General features: G+C 43.3%; 1 protein-coding gene and 1 long non-coding RNA gene across 4 annotated transcripts in view; one reads left to right on the forward strand and one right to left on the reverse strand.

The window, feature by feature from the left end:
• The window catches only part of hnrnpd (heterogeneous nuclear ribonucleoprotein D), an 8247-nt gene extending 2064 nt beyond the window's left edge, over nt 1–6183 (reverse strand). For 2 of the 3 annotated variants that reach the window (XM_068038106.1, XM_068038113.1), the window contains exons 1-6: nt 5684–6182; nt 2536–2704; nt 2250–2408; nt 1257–1388; nt 626–743; nt 395–547 (exon numbers count right to left, since the gene is read on the reverse strand). In XM_068038106.1, coding sequence (XP_067894207.1) covers nt 395–547; nt 626–743; nt 1257–1388; nt 2250–2408; nt 2536–2704; nt 5684–5892 — 940 coding nt within the window. In that variant the 5' untranslated portion in view covers nt 5893–6182. Of the gene's footprint in view, nt 1–394; nt 548–625; nt 744–1256; nt 1389–2249; nt 2409–2535; nt 2705–5683 lie in introns of all 3 variants that reach the window. The other variant, XM_068038119.1, reaches the window with a different exon arrangement.
• LOC137373279 (uncharacterized) lies at nt 5508–18213 on the forward strand. Its single transcript, XR_010975615.1, has 2 exons — nt 5508–6415; nt 17155–18213. It is a non-coding gene; the product is annotated as an uncharacterized lncRNA (long non-coding RNA).
• Nucleotides 18214–20241: the final 2028 nt, after the last annotated feature.

Consider the following 20241-nt stretch of genomic DNA (forward strand, 5'->3'; position numbering starts at 1 on the left):
ATATTCAATGAGTCAAGTTTTGCCCAGTTCTTGGTCAGGCCTCTAAGTGGGAACAGTGCACTAATGCAGAGCACTCCTGCCACAAATGGGAAAGAGGGGCCCACAGCAGGAATTAGTAGGCCAGTTCCATCCCACAGGAGCACACATCCTTATCAGCGAATCAGAGGTCCCCACCCCTTCAATAATTGCCCCACCCTCTTTGCAGAAAAAAAGCAGCATGGAAGGGAGGAAGCAGCAGAAAAATTAGGATTGGACATGCACTTAATCAGCCTTTGCAATCATGCCAACTTGTTTTAGGTCATGCAGTGTTCAAAAATAAAAATTTCAACTTTAGAATGAAAAGTGGGGTTCATTGCATGCAATTGTGTAGAAAAAAAGTTAAACGTGCACTTACTGCCATAGTCACCATATCCATAGTAGTTATTATAAGCAGGGTAATCATAGCCACCATAACCTCCATAGCCCTGGCTATTGTAGCCATAGTTATAGCTGCCATAGCCTTGGTTCCAGTAGTTATTGTATCCTTGGTTCCAGTTCTGATTTGGGGCTGAAAATTAAGTAATAATTTTTTAATTGATTAAAATCTATAACAATTTAATCCTTTAAAATCAAAAATGCACATTACCTCCTGTACCAGTCCCTCCTCCTCTCCCACGGCCTCGGCCTGCAAAAGTACCTCGACCAACTCCCCACTGCTGCTGCTGCTGATAGACCTCCTTTGACATGGCCACCTTGATTTCACACTGTCAAATAAAACAGAGTTTAAGCTTTTCCCCTACAATAATGCATGGCAACTCCGATTTGAAATAGGATGCAAGAAACAATTAGAATCAGTCTATGGGAATCAACATATGTGCATGTATGTTATACACAAATAACAGTTGTATCAAAAGAGTCATTGAAAAGTTAGATTGAAATTATAAATACAGGGATCTATCATTAAGTTAATCAACTAAACAGAACATACAAGTTCTCCAAATATATTTACTGCCCATCCCAATTTAGAATACATCCCATAAGGCTTTTAACATCTAAAGTAGTGCAAAGTAAACCAAAAGCACAAAACATTTTAGTGTCATGAAACCTAATGTAAAAAAAAAAGCAATGTTGAATTTTGACTTGTCCAACTAGGGTACTTCAGTAAAATGCATTGTTATACCAACTCTGCAGTATGCAATTAAAATGAACTTTATCCCAACCAAACTAACGATGTTACTGTACAGACTGCCAACATCTGGAATAATTTCAGTACATACTTTGCTGAGTCCAACATTGTGGAACTTCTTTTCAAGGATCTTTTTAACTGGTTCCTCTTCCTTGAATGTTATGAAACAGAATCCACGTCTCTTATTTGTTTTGTTGTCCATGGGAAGTTCTATTGATTCCACCTTTAATATAAGAGGCACCATTAGTTTTCCATGTCTATGTTCTATTAAACCACCTGCAAAAGCAGTATTCATACCTACACCACAGGACAAATACTCATGCATACTACAGCAAAACTGGAATAGACATTTGCATGTACACTCCTAATTTGCAGACCTCCAGGTTCAATAAAAGACCAATGAAAAAGCCTTGCAACTCTAAATAGTCAGCTAAATAAGTGACCTTCATCCTCTGCTGTACAGTTGAGTTGGTAACTAATAAAAGTAATGTCTGTGCATCCTCATACATTCATTTAACTATGCGATGCAAATACATCTCAAATAATTTGGACACAATGAATCTCTTGCATATTAATCCTTCCCACTGATTTCTCTTCCCCCATGCATCTATAAATTTCATGCTGATCTAAATTGGTTCAATTTATTTGTCTGATCTTCGGATGAGCAAAAACAGTTCGAACTAGTAGACATACAGATCTGTCCAACAAGAGACCACATTTTAATATATTTTTTATATATTATATTAGAGATACAGCACTGAAACAGGCCCTTCAGCCCACCGAGTCTGTGCCGACCAACAACCACCCATTTATACTAACCATACAGTAATCCTATATTCCCTACCTACACTAGGGGCAATTTACAACAGCCAATTTACCTATCACCTGCAAGTCTTTGGCTGTGGGAGGAAACCGGAGCACCCGGCAAAAACCCACACGGTCAGAGGGAGAACTTGCAAACTCCGCACAGGCAGTACCCAGAACTCAACCCGGGTCGCTGGAGCTGTGAGGCTGCAGTGCTAACCACTGCACCGCCCTATCTACCATACAATGAAACCTCCAGGATAGGATAAGATATACGTACTTCCCCAAAAGCTCCAAAGTATTCCCTGATCTTCTCCTCAGCTGTATCAGGTGAAAGACCTCCTACAAATATCTTCTTTACAGGTTCCTTTTTCATTGCCTTGGCTTTTTTAGGATCAATTACCTTGCCATTCAATTTATGCTCTTTCTGTTCCATAACCTACATGGAAATGGGACAAAAATATTCAAAACATCACTCCAAGCAAACAAATACAAAAACATGATTTCATTAAGCCATTTTCTTCTGAACCCACTTTTTTTAAGCTCATGGTTTTATGATCAAATACCTTATCCACACTGTCAGCCTCTTTAAACAGGACGAATCCAAATCCTCTTGAACGCCCTGTAATGGGATCCAACTTTAATGTGCAATCTACCACCTCTCCAAATTTAGAGAAATAGTCCTTCAGATCTTTCTTTGTGGTATCCCAGCTGAGGCCACCCACAAACATTTTTCTGCAGAAACAGTGAAGTATATATACACATCAGTAGCCAAATCAAAACTTAAGCTGCCTCATACAGTAACCATTTTCCCTGGTGCACCTCCATCAAGAATGCATGCAGAAAGCTATTCGGTGGATACACATTAGGCAATTTTATTTTCAAATCAACAGTGTAGAAGATGCACAAGACTAAACTTAAGCAATTGGTTAAACAAATTAGGGCCTTGCAAATTTAATGTACATTTCTCCAAAGCAATTAAAATAAGTCAAGGCAATGTCCATGACACCAATCTCCAGCTAAAAGTCTTAGAATTCTCATAACGAAGTCTCCAATTATACTGGCATTTAATATTGGACAATTTATTTGGCTCAGGTCTTGCTATCCATTCTAAAAAAATGGCACTTAAACTTCACCCCTAGCAATCAGTCATAGAATCACCCAATCTTACAAGGTCAGTAAAAAACTGACTTTCTCTGGATCATTTAACAGCAGTTAGGACAGTACACAGTACATTAACAGACCACAGAGCCACTGAAATTTTCCAATGTTGGTTTTCTTGTGGCCAAGACAATTTCGGTTGGATCAAATGTTGGGATCAGTCGCAAGTGAGATGCTAAATTGAGCCAGGGGAATGCTTGTGCAGGAGACAACGTCAATTGGATGACACCAGTGACAACAAAGCTAATCAAAAGTAAAATAAACAAGGGCTTAAAGGTCCAGTCTTGGGCAAGAATACTGGTTTTAAAACAGACTAGAAAACAAGATTTGTTCTACACCTATTGCATCTGAATGACACCAGACCAAAAATGCTAGACATTAAATGTTTGCAATGGATAGACATAGTAAGGATTCCTGCAATCTCCAACACAATTTTAGATAGTCTTCCTAGGATGGGTAGCAGCACCAGAAAATTGCACTTGCAAGGAAAATCACAAATATAATTTTACTGTGAAAAAGCACACTATTTTGTCAAAAAATGCATTCTAATGGCTCTGGCCACAAGCTGTTCCCAATATTGATGGTGGGGGTGGAAAATCTGTACGAGTGGACATTCCCTTCTAAAATTGATGTTTTGCTGAGCAAGATACTGCAGGCAGCACAACTCACCCAAATGATCACTTTACATATAATCCTCACAAATGTCAGCCTATCTGACCACAACCAATTCCAATCCTGACTTTAAACACCTGCTCAGACTTTGACAGAAGCCATGGACCAGGAGTCAAAACACTGCCCATATTTATTTCCCCTCTTCAGAAAACAGGACCAACTGGAAAATGCTCACAACTGTCCTGTGAAAAACTAACTTACCAATGCCAGGGATATGACCAGTGTCATTTATGATCGGTTTGAATCAGTACAGTGGTTCATGCTTTCCCAGTAGCCCATTAGAAGACTTGAATGCAGCTGAAAGCTTGGGGATGGAAGTTTTTCTTCAACCCTCAGTGGAGACAATGAATACAGCACTCCCAAATACTACACCAAGATGTCAGAACTTTTCTAGTGGAAGTATACAGCCACATTTTAAAGAATCTAATGACAAGCTCCAGGATAATGGGAACACCATTGCTGATCTTCGAGACATGTTCCACATACAATCAGATCAGTAATAACTTAAGGGGCCAGCCAAAAAGCAAGCTTTGTTCTCTGCAAAGCTAGATTAAGGATCACAACTTTAAGGGTATCATTCTAATGAAAGATTAACATAGAATTGCTGAGTGCAAGTAAATGCAGACTAGTTGAAAGTCAATAGCTTATCAAAATCTTTACAACGTTCCTTAGTTATAGCAAGACATCTGATTACTAGACTTTTACAAATAATTCATAGATATCTACAGCCTGAATATTTTAAATTCTAATATCGGCTGCTTAAATGGTCATATTGCCACAAGTGGCAAAGTAAAGCCAGAATATAGTTAACGCTGTGAACAAAAAAAAAGACAAGTTGCGACAATCACATAACCACTGTTATCACCAATAGCAATCAAATGGCCAGTTTAGCCTGTACTACTACTACAATGTAAAACCACAGTAACTGAAGTTAAATAAATCGCCAAAAATTCATTTGCTTAGTAAAGCGCGCTTACATCCCGAAAATAAATATATTATCCGAAAGCCCTCTCCCCACCCGCTTTTACAATTAAAAAGATTAAATTCGGATATTTCCCGCCACCAGTACATAACCAGTTTAAGACAGCATTGAAACAAATTTTCAAAAGCTGGATCCACTCCTACCTTGTAACAGCCCGTTAAAAACACCTAACCGCGGGGGAAAAAAAGAGCACATGGGAGAGGGATTTTAACCTGAAATCTGCACAATCATACGAGTAGTAATTTTAACCTACCCTGTGCCGGTTACCAAACAGACGTGAACACCCCTGACCCCTCGACTTCAACAAAATATATAAAAAAAAAGAATGGAGAATAACGCCTGTAAAAGTGGCGGCTCTGGATCTTCCTCCTTTTCCCTTCCCCCATCCTCCCGCCACTTACTCAATGGGCCTCTCTTTCTCCAGCCTTCAACACTCTTCCTTAACATGCGGCACCTCTTTACCATGAAAGCCACCTTCCGGCGGCAGCTTTAATCCGAAACACCAGGTTTTATATTTAAAAAATTCAAAAGCGTCTTTTAATTTTCAAAGTTTCTTAAGTAGCGATATAGCTGATTTGTGCATTTTAGATTTTTAATGTTAAAAACTTGTAATTTAAAAACTCCTTCCTCCATTGGTTATTCGCCACCATGAAGGGCTGGGGGGGGGGGGGGGGGGGGGAGAAGGGGAAAGAAGAAAGAGAAGGAAAAGGAAATAAAGCACTAAATAGATTTAAGCACAATAGCTGCTTCAAGGGCATTGCTGCCCTCGGCCTCCCGCGGGAAGACTAAACTCAGGCCCTCTAGAACCACCCAGTGCGCACATTGCTGGCCCCAGTATCTTTAACCCAATAAATCTATCGATTTAACAAGCAGATTCTAAAGGCCCCGCGGCTCCTCACCCTTCGTCCTCTTCTGTTTTACTGGCGTCGATCTTAGCTCCTTCGGTCTCGGTGACTGTTCCCGACCCATCGCCGCCCTCACTCGTTTTGGCCTCCAACGCCGGATCGGCTATACCCGCCATCCCCGTCTCGGCGGCAGCCGCCATTTCCTGTAGGCCTTGCCCGGCAGTCTCGGCCTCCACCTCGGAGAACTGCACCGCCTCTGACATCGCTCCGCAAACCGGGAACCCACTGCACGGCCTACCGCCCTGATTAAAAGAAAAACACACAGCCGACACCCAACTCACCGAGTAAAGGAGCCCCGCCCGCGCGTGGTACCACCTCCCACTCTTAAAATCTACGTTGCTGTTTTTTTTAATACTAAAACCTGCGGGAGCCCCAGTGACGAGTAAAGTCTCTCTGCCCGCGCCTACACACAGGGCCAGAGGGAGAGTAAGAGCGCACGCTCCTCTCTTTAAATAATGGTATCCTCACAAAATGGCCGCTACCGCCGGGACCAAGGCCCAGTGCCGATCACGTGAGGTAGGGCGGCAACCAATCGCAGATCAGAAAGAGCCGACGCAGGCGCCATGGTGGGGGAGGGAGCCCGAGAATATACCAAAGAGAGTCCATTGAGCAGATCTTGTGGTCAAGAGGTAACCGCGCTGCCGGAAGTAACAGCAGGAGGAATAAAGTGGCCATTGTGATGTCATGCAGAGGAGGAGAGGAGAGGAGTCTTTCAGGACGCAGTTGGTGGGTGGTGTGTACTTGTGTACTTGTTTCTATCCGAATGTTCGTTTTTGGATGCACAGTGATATTGAGAAATCTCATTCATACACTGTTCGCAACCTTCAAATTGTCTTTACCTAGATATGGAGTTGAACTGGACTTGTTTACCCGGATTATAACAAAATACAATTTATTTTTATTATTTCATTTGTCTCTTGACTACCCTTCCCCTCCCCACGATGAAACCTCACTGCCTGGTGAGTGCCTGAGTGTTCATCTGTGCTTTTTTTAAATTTTTGTTTTTGTTTCGTTTATCCTGGATTGTAATTAATGTTACGGAGCTGACTGTTACAATGTAAATATGGGTATTGCCAATTGTTACAATGTTAAAGGATACATGATCGCTTTTCAATAGTTCAGTAGTAGTGATAACTGGATTGCTATTTAGCTGTGTGCAGTGCCCGAACTTCACACTATTTTATCATTAGGTGCACCAGAGAAAGACAGTAGATATTTTGATTTGTGCTCGGGATACAATGGTGTAGCCAAGTCCAAGTTAATTGGCCAGAAGATCAAAGATTCTTTAAGAATATGTCAGTGAGGCGACTGCTGTAGTCCTCGAGATGGTGCTCCCACATGGTGTTAGGCATATAAGAACAGAATACATTTGGTTAACAAAAGTCTATCAATCTCAAATTTAAAACTAACAATTGCAGAAAAGAGTTCCAAACTTCTACTTGAGTTCCGAAGAAGGGTCACTGACCCGAAACGTTAACTCTGCTTCTCTTTCCACAGATGCTGCCAGACCTGCTGAGTGATTCCAGCATTTCTTGTTTTTGTTCCAAACTTCTACTGCCCTTTATAGGTAGAAATGGTTCCCAATTCCGTAGAGCAAGGTACTGAGGACACAGGCTTGATACACTTGGACTTTTGTGTTCTGTGTCAGTGCGCCATTTTCCCACACTCTCTTGGCCAGTCTGGACATAGCAGTGGAAGCCTTTCCCATGCACTTATTGATTTCTGCATCAAGAGTCAGGTTACTGGTGATAGTTGAGCCTAGGTAGGTGAACTCTTGAACCACTTCCAGAGTGTGGTCGCCGATATTTATGGATGAGGCATTCGTGACGTCCTGTCCCATGATGTTCGTTTTCTTGAGGCTGATGGTTAGGCCAAATTCGGTGCAGGCAGCTGCAAACCTGTCGATGAGACTCTGCAGACACTCTTCAGTGTGAGATGTTAAAGCAGCATCGTCAGCGAAGAGGAGTTCCCTGATGAGGACTTTCCGTACTTTGGTCTTCGCTCTTAGACGGGCAAGGTTGAACAACCTGCCACCTGATCTTGTGTGGAGGAAAATTCCTTCTTCTGAAGACTTGAACGCATGTGAGAGCAGCAGGGAGAAGAAGATCCCAAACCGTGTAGGTGTGAGAACACAGCCCTGTTTCACACCACTCAGGATAGGAAAGGGGTCTGATGAGGTGCTGCTATGCTGAATTGTGCCTTTCATATTGTCATGGAATGAGGTGATGATACTTAGTAGCTTTGGTGGGCATCAAATCTTTTATAGTAGTCTGAAGAGACCACGTCTGCTGACAAGGTCAAAGGCTTTGGTGTGGTAAATGAAAGCAATGTAGAGGGGCATCTGTTGTTCACGGCATTTCTCCTGTAGCTGTCGAAGAGAGAACAGCATTTCAATGGTGGATCTCTCTGCTCTAAAGCCACACTGTGCCTCAGGGTAGACACGCTCAGCCAGCTTCTGGAGCCTGTTTAAAGCAACTCGAGCAAAGACTTTTCCCACTATGCTGAGCAGGGAGATTCCACGGTAGTTGTTGCAGTCACCGCGGTCACCCTTGTTCTTATAGAGGGTGATGATATTGGCATCGCGCATATCCTGTGGTACTGCTCCCTCGTCCCACCACAGGCAAAGCAATTTGTACAGTGCTGAAAGTATAGCAGGCTTGGCACTCTTGATGATTTCAGGGGTAATGCCGTCCTTCCCAGGGGCTTTTCCGCTGGCTAGAGAATCAATGGCATCACTGAGTTCCGATTTTGTTGGCTGTACGTCCAGCTCATGACTGGCAGAGACTGGGCTGCATTGAGGGTGGTCTCAGTGACAACATTTTCCCTGGAGTACAGTTCTAGGTAGTGTTCCACCCAGTGGTCCATTTGCTTGTGTTGGTCAGTGATTGTGTCCCCTGATTTAGATTTGAGGGGGGCAATCTTCATGACGGTTGGCCCAAAAGCCCTCTTAATACCATCATACATTCCTCTGATATTTCCGGTGTCAGAGGCCAGCTGAATATGACTGCATAGGTGTTGTTTCCATCTACACTGCTTACAATACTGCCTATCTTTGTGTCATCAGCAAATTTGGATATGTGGCTTTCTATTCCATCACCTAAGTGGTGAATAAGAATGGTGAACAGTTGTACTCCAATCCCCTTGCAAGTAAGGTCAATAAGCCATTTGCTGTCCTAATTGCTAACTTTTTATTTTTCTTGTACAAGCACACCCAAGTCTCTCTGAACATCAACATTTAAAAGTTTCGTGCCTTTTAAAAATGTTCTGCTTTTTCTATTGTTGTTACCAAAGTAAATAACCTCACCTCTCCACATTATACTCCATTTACCACTTTATTGCCCACTCACTTAACCTGTCTATCTCTTGGCTGCCTCTTTGTGTCCTCATAGCTTACATTTCCATCTAGTTTTGTATCATCAGCAAACTTGGATACATTAGCCTTGATCTCTTCATCTAAGTCATTAATATAGATTGTAAATAGCTGAGGCCCCAGCATTGATCCTTGTGGCACCCCACTAATTATAGCCTGCCAACTTGAAAGTTATCCTTACTGTCTGCATCCCATTCGTTAACCAATCTTCCATCCATGCTGATATTACCTGCAACTCCCGGAGCCTTTATATTGCGCACTAACCTTTTGTGTGACACCTTTTGGAAATCCAAGTATACTACATCTACTGGCTCCCTTTTATCTACCCTAAATGCCTGCTACCCGACCCGAACCTGACGGGATCTGACAACGTGTCGGGTTTGGGTCGGGTCGCACTTCTGGGTCCGGTAATCGGGCTCAGGTCGGATTGGATTGGACACGCTGTATCACCACCTCAGGTAAGTGGCTGTAATTTTAATTTACTTTTTGGACTTTAAAGGTGGTTTTGTTACAGTTATTTTAAGCTTGTGCAGTAAGGAACAAAGTGAAAAATGGAAGGTAAGTTAACTGATAGTCGGGTCGGGCGTGGGAAAAAATGGAAGGACATGGGCCGGCTCGGGCTCGGATGGGATTCTGTCGAGCTCGGCTCGGGTCTCATTTGCAGACCCGAGCAGGCCTTTAATCTACCCTACTAATTACATGAATTGAGACATCGCTCTTGGCTGACATACGTTGTCCAGGCCTCAGGTGGCAGGACCGTATCTCCAACACAGAAGTCCTCGAGGCGGCCAACATCCTCAGCTTATACACACTACTGAGTCAGCGGCGCTTGAGATGGCTTGGCCGTGTGAGCCGCATGGAAGATGGCAGGATCCCCAAGGACACATTGTACAGCGAGCTCGCCACTGGTATCAGACCCACCGGCCGTCCATGTCTCCGCTTTTAAGACGTCTGCAAACGCGACATGAAGTCCTGTGACATTGATCACAAGTCGTGGGAGTCGGTTGCCAGCGATCGCCAGAGCTGGCGGGCAGCCATAAAGGCGGGGCTAAAGTGTGGCGAGTCAAAGAGACTTAGCAGTTGGCAGGAAAAAAGACAGAGGCGCAAGGGGAGAGCCAACTGTGTAACAGCCCCAACAACCAATTTTTTCTGCAGCACCTGTGGAAGAGTCTGTCACTCTAGAATTGGCCTTTATAGCCACTCCAGGCGCTGCTCCACAAACCACTGACCACCTCCAGGCGCTTATCCATTGTCTCCCGAGACAAGGAGGCCAAAGAAGAAGAAGAACTAATTACATGCTCAAAAAAAGCTAAAACATTTGTCAAGCGTGATTTTTCGTTTGTAAAACCGTGTTGATTCTAAATGCATTAAGAATTCCTTAATAATAGATTCCAGTATTTTCCCGTTGATTGATGTCAGGCTAGCTGTCCTGTAATTCCCTGTTTTCTGTCTTCTGCCCACCCCACCCCCCTTTTTCTTGAATAGCGGTGTTATATTTGCCTATTTCTATTTCACTGAGACAATTCTAGAATCCAGAGAATTTTGGAAAATCATAACCAGTGCATCCACTATCTGCAGCTACCTCTTTAGAACCCTAGGATGTAGGCTATCAGGTCCTGGAGATTTGTCAGCTTTTAATCCCTTAAGTTTCTCCATACTTTTTCTCTGCTGATATTAATTATTTTTAAGTTTCTCACTTTTATTAGTCCCGTATTTCTGGTTTGTAATTTGTATCTTTGACTGAGGACAGGCATAAGTTATTTGTTCAATGTCTCTGCCATTTCCTCATTCCCCGTGATCATTTCTCCTGTCTCTGCCTCTAAGGGGACAAACATTTACTTTAACTGCTACTCCTTTTTATATACTCGTAAAAGCTCTTGCAATCTGTTTTTATATTCCTGGCTAGGAATATCCCAGCCCACTTTAAGTGGAGCCCATCCCATAGGACCTGCTTCTTCTTTCCCCGGTACTGGTGCTAGTGCCCCATTAATCAAAACCCTTTCTTCTCACACCATTCTTTGAATCACACCTTATCCCAGTTTGTGTTTGGCTCAGGTAGAAACCCAGAGATTATTGCCCTTGAGGTTCTGCTTATTGATTTAGAACCCAGTTCCTCAGACTCCTTCCACAGAGCCTCGTTCTTAGTTGTACCTATGTCGTTGGTTCTTACGTGGACCATGATAACTGGATCCTCTCTCTCCCACTCCAAGTTCTTCTCCAGCCGCGAGGACATGTCCTGAACCCTGGCACCAGGCAGGCAATACAACCACATGATGCAAACAAGGTGTGTGGCAGCTCCATCATTCAGAATTCAGTTTGCTGAGTGAGTGGTGGTTCTATTGAGTTGCTCTCATGAATATTGAAGGCCTTAACCTAGAATACATTCTGGGTAGTGACATCTTCGGTGCTTTATCCAAGTGGTGTTTAACATGGAGGTATATTAATTTGTCTGTTGCGGGGTTAGGTAAAGTTTTGATTCTTGGGAGGTTTCCTTGGCCTCGTTTGGTCTGAAGCCATGAGAATTCATGCAGTCGAGGTACAATGCTGAGGATCCAATGCTTACTCTCATCCAAATGTACACCAGTGTGTCAATTCCTCTGGTGGGTTCATCTTGCTGATTGGACATGACATGTTCAGAGTGTTGATGAATGATTATGTCAGATTATTGCTTGACTAGTCTGTGAGCTAACTTTTGTAACTTGGACACCAGAACCCAGATTTAATTGCTGACTTTGCAGTCTGAGATGACCTTTTCTCGTCCTGAGCAACGAAAGAAAATGTGCTGGCATAAATGATCTTTAGTTTAAAAAAGAATTTAAGTGTCAAGTTGCAAATATGCATACATTACTCAAGTTGCTCAACGTCAGGCCCAATTCACTATCGAATTGGGCAGTACAACAACAACTTGTATTTATATGGTGCCTTTAACATAAAACATCCAAAGGTGCTTCACAAGAGCATTATAAAACAAAATATGATGCTGAGCCACAAAAGATGATATTAGGTCAGATGACCGAAAGCTTGGACGAAGTGGTAAGTTTTAAGGACTGTCTTGAAGGCGGAAAACATAGAAACATAGAAAATAGGAGCAGGAGTAGGCCATTAGACGTTTCGAGCCTGCTCCACCATTCATTATGATCATGACTGATTATCCAACTCAGTAACCTGTTCCGGCTTTCCCCCCATATCCTTTGATCCCTTTCGCCCCAAGAGCTATATCTAACTTCTTCTTGAAAACATACAATGTTTTGGCCTCAACTACTTTCTGTGGTAGCGAATTCCACAGGCTCCCTGCTCTCTGGGTGAAGAAATTTCTCCTCATCTCAGTCCTGAAAGGTTTACCCCATTTCTTTAGACTATGACCCCTGGTTCTGGTCTCCCCCATCATCGGGAACATCCTACATCTACCCTGTCAAGTCCTGTTAGAATTTAATAGGTTTCTGTGAAATCCCCCCCCCCCCCCCCCTTCACTCTTCTGAACTCCAGCGAATATAATCCTAACCGACTCAATCTCTCCTCATACATCAGTCCCACCATCCCAGGAATCAGCCTGGTAAACCTTTGCTGCACTCCCTCTATAGCAAGAACATCCTTCCTCAGATAAGGAGACCAAAACTGCACACAATATTCCAGGTGTGGCCTCACCAAGGACCTGTATAATTGCACCAAGACATCCCTGCTCCTGTACTCGTATCCTCTCGCTATGAAGGTCAACATACCATTTGCCCTTTTTACTGCCTGTTTCACCTGCATGCTTACCTTCAGCGACTGGTGTTCACGTACACCAAAGTCTCATTGCATATTCCCCTCTCTGTTTGTTTATAGCTGTTCAGATAACCTGCCTTCCTGTTTTTGCTACCAAAGTGGATAACCTCACATTTATCCACATTATACTGCATCTGCCATGCATTTGACCACTCACTCAACTTGTCCAAATCACCCTGAAGCCTCTCTGCATCCTCCTCACAACTCACCCTCCCACCCGGTTTTATGTCATCTGCATATTTGGAGATATTACATTTAGTTCCCTCATATAAATCAATATGTATTGTGAATAGCTGGGGTCCTAGCACCGATCCCTGTGGTACCCCACTAGTCACTGCCTGCCATTGGGGAAAAGACCCATTTATTCCTACTGTTTGTTTCCTGTCTGCGAACCAATTTTCTATCCTTCGCAATACACTACCCCCAATCCCATGAGCTTTAATTTTACACACTAATCTCTAATGTGGGACTTTGTCGAAAGCCTTCTGAAAGTCCAAATAAACCACATCCACTGACTCCCCCTCATCAGCTACATCCTCAAAGAATTCTAGTAGATTTGTCAAGCATGATTTCCCTTTCGTAAATCCATGCTGACTCTGCCTGATTCTACCACTGCTCTCCAAGTGCTCTGCTATAAAATCTTTGATTTGGAAAGTGAGGCGGAATGCTTTATGGAGGGAATTCCAGAGCTTAGGGCCTAGGCAACTGGAGGCACAGCCACCAATGGTGGAGTGATTAAAATCTGGGATGCTCAAGAGGCCAGAATTAGATGTGCACAGATATCTTGGAGTTTTGTGTTGTGGAGGAGATTACAGAGATAGGGAGGGGCAAGGTCATGGAGGGATTTGAAAACGAGGATGAGAGTTCTAAAGTTAAGACATTGCTTGACCGAGAGCCAATGTAGGTCAGCGAGCACAGGGCCAATAGGTGAAAGGAACGGTGTGAGTTAGGAGATAAGCAGCAGAATTTTGGATGACCTCAAGTTTATGGAGGGTAGACGTGGAAGACAAGCCAGGAGTACATTGGAATCATCAAGTTCACAAAGGCATGGCTGAGAGTTTCAGCAGCAGACGAGTTGAGGCTTGGGGAAGTCGAGTGACGTAGCGGAGGTGGAAATAGGCGGTCTTAGTGATGTCACGAGTATGTGGTCGGAACCTCCTCAGTCAAATGTGACACCAAGGTTGAGAACGGTCTGGTTTAGTCTCGACAGTTGTCAGGGAGAGGGATGGAATCAGTAGCTAGGGAACGGAGTTTGAAGTGGGAACTGAAAACAATGGATTCAGTCTTCCCAGTATTAAACTGGGGAGAATTCTGCTTATCCAGTACTGGATGTCGGATAAGCAGTCTGATAATTTAACAACAGTGGAGGAGTCGGAGGTGGTGGTGAGGTGGAGCTGGGTGTCATCAGCGTACATGTGAAAACTAACACTATGCTTTTGGATAGTGTCACTGAGGAGCAGCATATAGATGAGAAATAGGAGGGACCAAGGATAGATCCTTGGGTGAAACTAGAGATAACGCTGTGGGAGGAGGAAGAGAAGCCATTGCAAATGATACTCTGACTACGACTGTATAGATAAGAATGGAACTAGGCTAGAGCAGTCCCACCCAGCTGGACAACAGTGGAGAGGCGTTGGAGGAGGATGGTGTGGTCATTCATGTTAAAGACTGCAGACAGGTTGAGAAGGATGAGGAGGGATAGTTTATCTTTGTCAAGCCACGTAGGATGTCAGCTGTGACTTTGATAAAAGCCTTTTCATTACTGTGCCTGGGGCAGAAATCTGATTGGAAGGATTCAAACGTGCTGTTCTGGAAAAGCTGTGCACGGATTTGGAAGGCAACAACACTTTTAAGGACTTTTGAGAGGAAAGGGAAGTTGGCGATGGGGTGGTCGTTTATAAGGATAGTGGGGCCAAAGGTTGGCTTTTTGAGGAGAGGGATGATGATGTTTAGTTTAGAGATACAGCACTGAAACAGGCCCTTCGTCCCACCGAGTCTGTGCCAACCATCAACCACCCATTTATACTAATCCTACACTAATCCCATATTCCTACCACATCCCCACCTGTCCCTATATTTCCCTACCACCTACCTATACTAGGGGCAATTTATAATGGCCAATTTACCTATCAACCTGCAAGTCTTTGGCATGTGGGAGGAAACCGGAGCACCCGGAGGAAACCCACGCAGACACAGGGAGAACTTGCAAACTCCACACAGGCAGTACCCAGAATTGAACTCGGGTCGCTGGAGCTGTGTGGCTGCGGTGCTAACCACTGCGCCACTGTGCCGCCCATGATGGCAGATCTAAAGGAGAGAGGGACAACACTTGAGGAGAGAGACAGTTAACAATATTGGCTAACATGGGGATCAGGAGGAGAAGTTTAGTGGGAATAGCATCGAGGTAGAAGGAGGTGGTCTCATGGACAAGATGAGCTTAGAATGGTCATGGGGAGATGAGGAAGAAACTAGAGAAAGTTGTGAGTTCATGGTGGGGGGAGGGGGTGATTTTTAGAGGAAGTTTGGCCTGGTAGGCTAGTGAAAGAGAGGGATGTGGCAGCGGCAACTGATCGGATGGTCTTGATCTTGGTGACACAGAAATCTTTGAGCTCCTTGCACTTATTGTTGGAAGTGAGGGTGGAGGAGATGGGGAGAAGGGTTTAAGAAGACCATTTACAGTGGAGAAAAGAAGCCGGAGATTATCTTTGCACTCCAGGATGATCCTGGAATAGTTAGCAGTTATAGCAGACGAGCAGGACCCAATTAATGCTTTGTGGTCCAGCCAGATCTGGCAGTGAATGGCTAAACCATTTGTCTACCATATCATTTCAAGTCTGTGTCCCTTGGACTTAAGGGAACAGAGATGAGGGCTGTACGAGGGGAACAGCCAGCATGAGCAAGAGTAATGCTTTTGGAATCTAGGGCATCAAAGGTGGAGGTGAGAGTGCGGTTGAGCAAATCAGTAGTTGCAGAAATGTTGTAGCGAACCGTGAGCCAAAAGCTAGACGGGTAGGATTTTGAAAGTACAGTTGTAAGTGAATTGGGGAAGAGTTTTATCCAGTGGCAGAGACAGAAGGAGGTAGGTTCGGAGCATGGAAGGCGGATGCGGGTGGAGGAAGTCATCAGAGATGGCCTTACATTGTGATTAATATGATGGGAGTGGCAAGATCAAGAGGTGGCCATGAATAATGGTTGGGGAGTTTACATAGAGGGAGAGATTTTGGGAGGGTAAGAGGCCATTAAGCTCAGAGGAGAGAGAGTATGATGAGTTGAGATGGAGGTTGAAATCAGTGAGGATGAGAAGTCATTCAGCGCTGAGGGAGGAAAGCAATGAAGTTATTTTGGTGAGGAAATTTTTATCGTTCTTGGGAGGGGGGCAGAGAACGACAATTTTGAATGAGAGGTGAGGAGGTGGCACAAGTTGCGATGCTCAAAGGAGGAGGAAGTGTCAGGAGTAGGGTTTCAGGCCAAGATGTGACCTAGTGATAAGCGCCACACCACCACTGTGACGGTCTTGACAGGGCCAGCGGCGGAAGGTATGACCGGCAAGGAGGCTTCATTAAGGGGAAGGGTATCATTGTCCCTCAGCAAGGTTTCCGAACAATTAGGTTTGACTGTTCTGATGACAAAACATTTTACCACTCTGATTTTAATTTTTATATTGTGGATAATTAAGTTTTGGCCATTTGGTTATTTGTCGTATATTGTTGGTTTCAATGTGCAGTTAGTTTGAGTGATGTTTAACTTCTGCCATCATGATTATTTTTCTAACTTTGTCCTTTTTCGATACCTTGGAAGTTACTGGCTACTCTGCAGCACACCAAGAAAATGAGGTCTGGTAATGCTCAGAACTGAAATGTGTTTTTATGTTCTGCTTAACATCGTTTGAGCTTATGAGGGTTTGTAACTTTTTAATCTTGTCTTCCCCACTCCCCCCACCATATTCTTTCTCTTACAATTAGTCAGTTCCAGTACCTCCCTGCTGCCTATAGACTAACCTACCCCCAGGGAAACTGGTGATGCTCTTGCCAAGCCTCCAGGAGGACAAGAGCTGGTTGTTGAAGATGTCCCATTCCGTATTTATTCTTGCCCCCCACTCACTTCCACCACCAGTTTTACAAGGAGGTGACTGGCTGCCACTTTCCACCTCACGACAGAGCACTTCTGAGATAATAAACTCAGCAGAGTAGAAAGTCAGAACTGTATCCTATCACTTCACATCTCTGCTCAGGATATGCTGCAGGAGTACTGATATAGCTTCAATGTCTGGCTCTTGGGTGCTTCTTTACTTTTTTTTTTGTAACTAAGTGATGTAATCTCTTTTCCCCAGACTAAGATTGCCTTGTCATGCAGGCCCCCACCTGCCAAGAATGAGGCACGGATATTTCGCCACATGGACATTATACTTTAAAATTGTTGCTGGGAAGAAAAGAAGGCCTATTAAAGGGGTTGCCAAGCCTCTGACTGAAAAAACATTTGCATAGTAACAGACAGTGCTTGGAAAGGACAAAGGGGCCACTCCCTGCTCCAATTTAATCCACAATGGACTTTTGATTACCAGACGTTGAAGGTGGAGAGGCTAGCATTCCAGGTTACCTGCTAAGATGGCTGAAAGCACAGACAGACGTGGTCAGACCAGTTTAGTCATATGACTAACTGGCTAAAGGAGTTTTTTGAATTTGAACTTGCCACAGAGAATTGGAACTCAGAAAGCTGTTTGCTCCTTGACTGAAAGGACCTCTCTCCTGTCTGCTTTCATCTGTTTCTCACAGAACTGAATACCCATTGAAAACACCTGAACCCCAGGAGAAAAATCTCCTACAGTGAACAAGGTTTGAGAAGAATACTGGGCCCCAATGAAAAGCAATAATTACCTACAAGCAAGAACTACATACAAAAGAACTACAGTGAGCTTGAAGCACAGTAACAAGCAGTGCTTCTGATATTGCCTCAAATCTCTCCACTATTTTTGTTCTCTTTTCTGTCTATTTGCATGTGCGTATCATGTATGCATGCTAGCGTGGGGTGCGGTGTGTATCTGTAGGCATTAACCAAATTAGAATTTAAGTTTTAATAAATCTAACTTCTTTAAACCTAAGGAGGCCTGTTTGTGCTCATTTTTTTGCCTTATAATTGAAATCGGTGAATAAGGATTCACCAAGGGGGAGCTCAAAATGCTATTTAAAAATTAAGCTGTGTTACAATAAGACCAGGTGAAGGCAGAGAAAGACCCCTTTCTCACCTGGTCGTAACAGCCTTCAAAATAATTTGTCTAAAAATTGTAGTAATGTAACTGAAAATAAGTTTATATTGTAATTTGTGCATATTTTAATTTTTTGCATATACTGGTATTTTTGTGCCAAATAAAAATTTGAATTCAAATCTTCGATTTATGCCTTATCATTGTCTATTTAGAAAAATCTCAAAGTGCTTAATTTGTCATGAAATGCTTTAAGATACAGTGCCTGTTTTGGAAATAAATTCAGTGGCAATGAGATGCATGAGCAATTAATCAGTATTGGTGGTACTGAGGGAGGAATGTTGGCAAGGACATCAGGAGAACAACTCCCTGATTTCTAATAGTGTTGTGGGAGCTCAAACATCCAGTTGACCTCTCGAGCAGGCAAACCAAAACCCTCGTTTAACATCTCTTCTGAAGGATGCACCTCAAACAATGCAGTGCTCCCTCAGTACTGCATTGGAATGTAAGCCTAGATTTGAAGTTGGATTTAAATTTTCAAAATTCTGATTCAGTGGTAAGTGTGTTTCCAACTGAGCCAATCTGATAAAATCTTATTTCATTTTATTTATATTTTTATATTTAGAGATACAGCACTGAAACAGGCCCTTCGGCCCACCGAGTCTGTGCCGACCAACAACCACCCATTTATACTAACCCTACAGTAATCCCATATTCCCTATCACCTCCCTACACTAGGGGCAATTTACAACGGCCAATTTACCTATCACCTGCAAGTCTTTTGGATGTGGGAGGAAACCGGAGCACCCGGCGAAAACCCACGCAGACACAGGGAGAACTTGCGAACTCTGCACAGGCAGTACCCAGAATCGAACCCAGGTCCCTGGAGCTGTGAGGCTGCGGTGCTAACCACTGCCGCCCATATTTATCTTCTCCCATCCTCCCCTGAAGGTGGAATGTTAAAGTGTATTTCCAAGGGTGACAACAGGCCTCTGCTACTTCACCCAAGCGGCTGGTGTTGATGTGTGAGTATTGGCAGGCTATTCCATTGTGAATCACAACTCAGCCTGATCTTCTCATTCAACATCCACAGCCATATCTATCTACGGCATAATGAGACAGATGAGATAGCAGAACATTTAGAAAATCATAATGTGATCAGGCAGAGTCAACATGGTTTTGTGAAATAAAAACAAAAAGTGCTGGAAAATACTCAGCAGGTCTGGCAGCATCTGTGGAGAGAGAACCAAAGTTAACGTTTCAGGTCAGTGACCTTTCATCAGAAGTAGAGGAGTTACATTTACTATTTTCCGATCTGATGGGGTCTTTCCAGAATCTAAGGAATTTTTCAAAATTACAATCAATGCATTTACTATCTCACCAGCCACTTCTTTCTAGACCTAAGGATGCAGGCCATCAGGTCCTGCAGACTTATCAGCCTTTACTTCTAAAGTTTTCTCAGTACCCTTTCCCTGGTGATTGTAATTGTTTTAAGTTCCCCTTCCCTTTCGCCTCGTGATTTGCAAATATTTCTGGGATATTATTTGTGTCTTCTACGGTGAAGACAGATACAAAATATCTGTTCAACACTTCTGCCATTTCCTTATTTCCCATTATTAATTGCCCAATCTCGCCCTCTAAGGGACCAGTACTCACTTTACTTACTCTTTTCCTTTTTAAATACTAGAAGAAACTCTTGCTATCTGTTTTTATATTTCGAGCTAGCTTTCTGTCATACTCTAATTTCTCCCTCTTTTTTTAGTCATTCTTTGCAGGAAATAGAGATGTAACAATGAAACCCTCTTGTGACCTGCAGTGGATATCAGTGTCTTGCATATGCATTTCTTCAATTTCAATGGTGATCGAGTTAACATGAGATGAAGCCCAGCTTCATTTGAATTGTTAAATGCTTTATTCTTGCGCTAAGATGAATGTATGGATATGAGTTATGATCTATTTCACTTAGTTTAGTTGGTATGATTTGCCTTCATGTAATGATTAAAATAGGGGAAACGCTACCCCACTTTGGTTTGTGTAGAGTGCGTCCTGATTTTTTTTTAACTTGCATTTTTCTGGGCCTTCCTGCCTCAGTCATCGCTTCTGTTGCAAAAGCTAGAAAGCTCTTTTATATGTCTGACATTTAAGAGATCGAAAATCATTCCAATACTGGGAGTGAGATATTGGTCAATTATGGAGATAATTCACTGCGTTCCTTAT

Source organism: Heterodontus francisci, chromosome 1, assembly GCF_036365525.1.
Source record: "Heterodontus francisci isolate sHetFra1 chromosome 1, sHetFra1.hap1, whole genome shotgun sequence".
NCBI lineage: Eukaryota > Metazoa > Chordata > Chondrichthyes > Heterodontiformes > Heterodontidae > Heterodontus > Heterodontus francisci.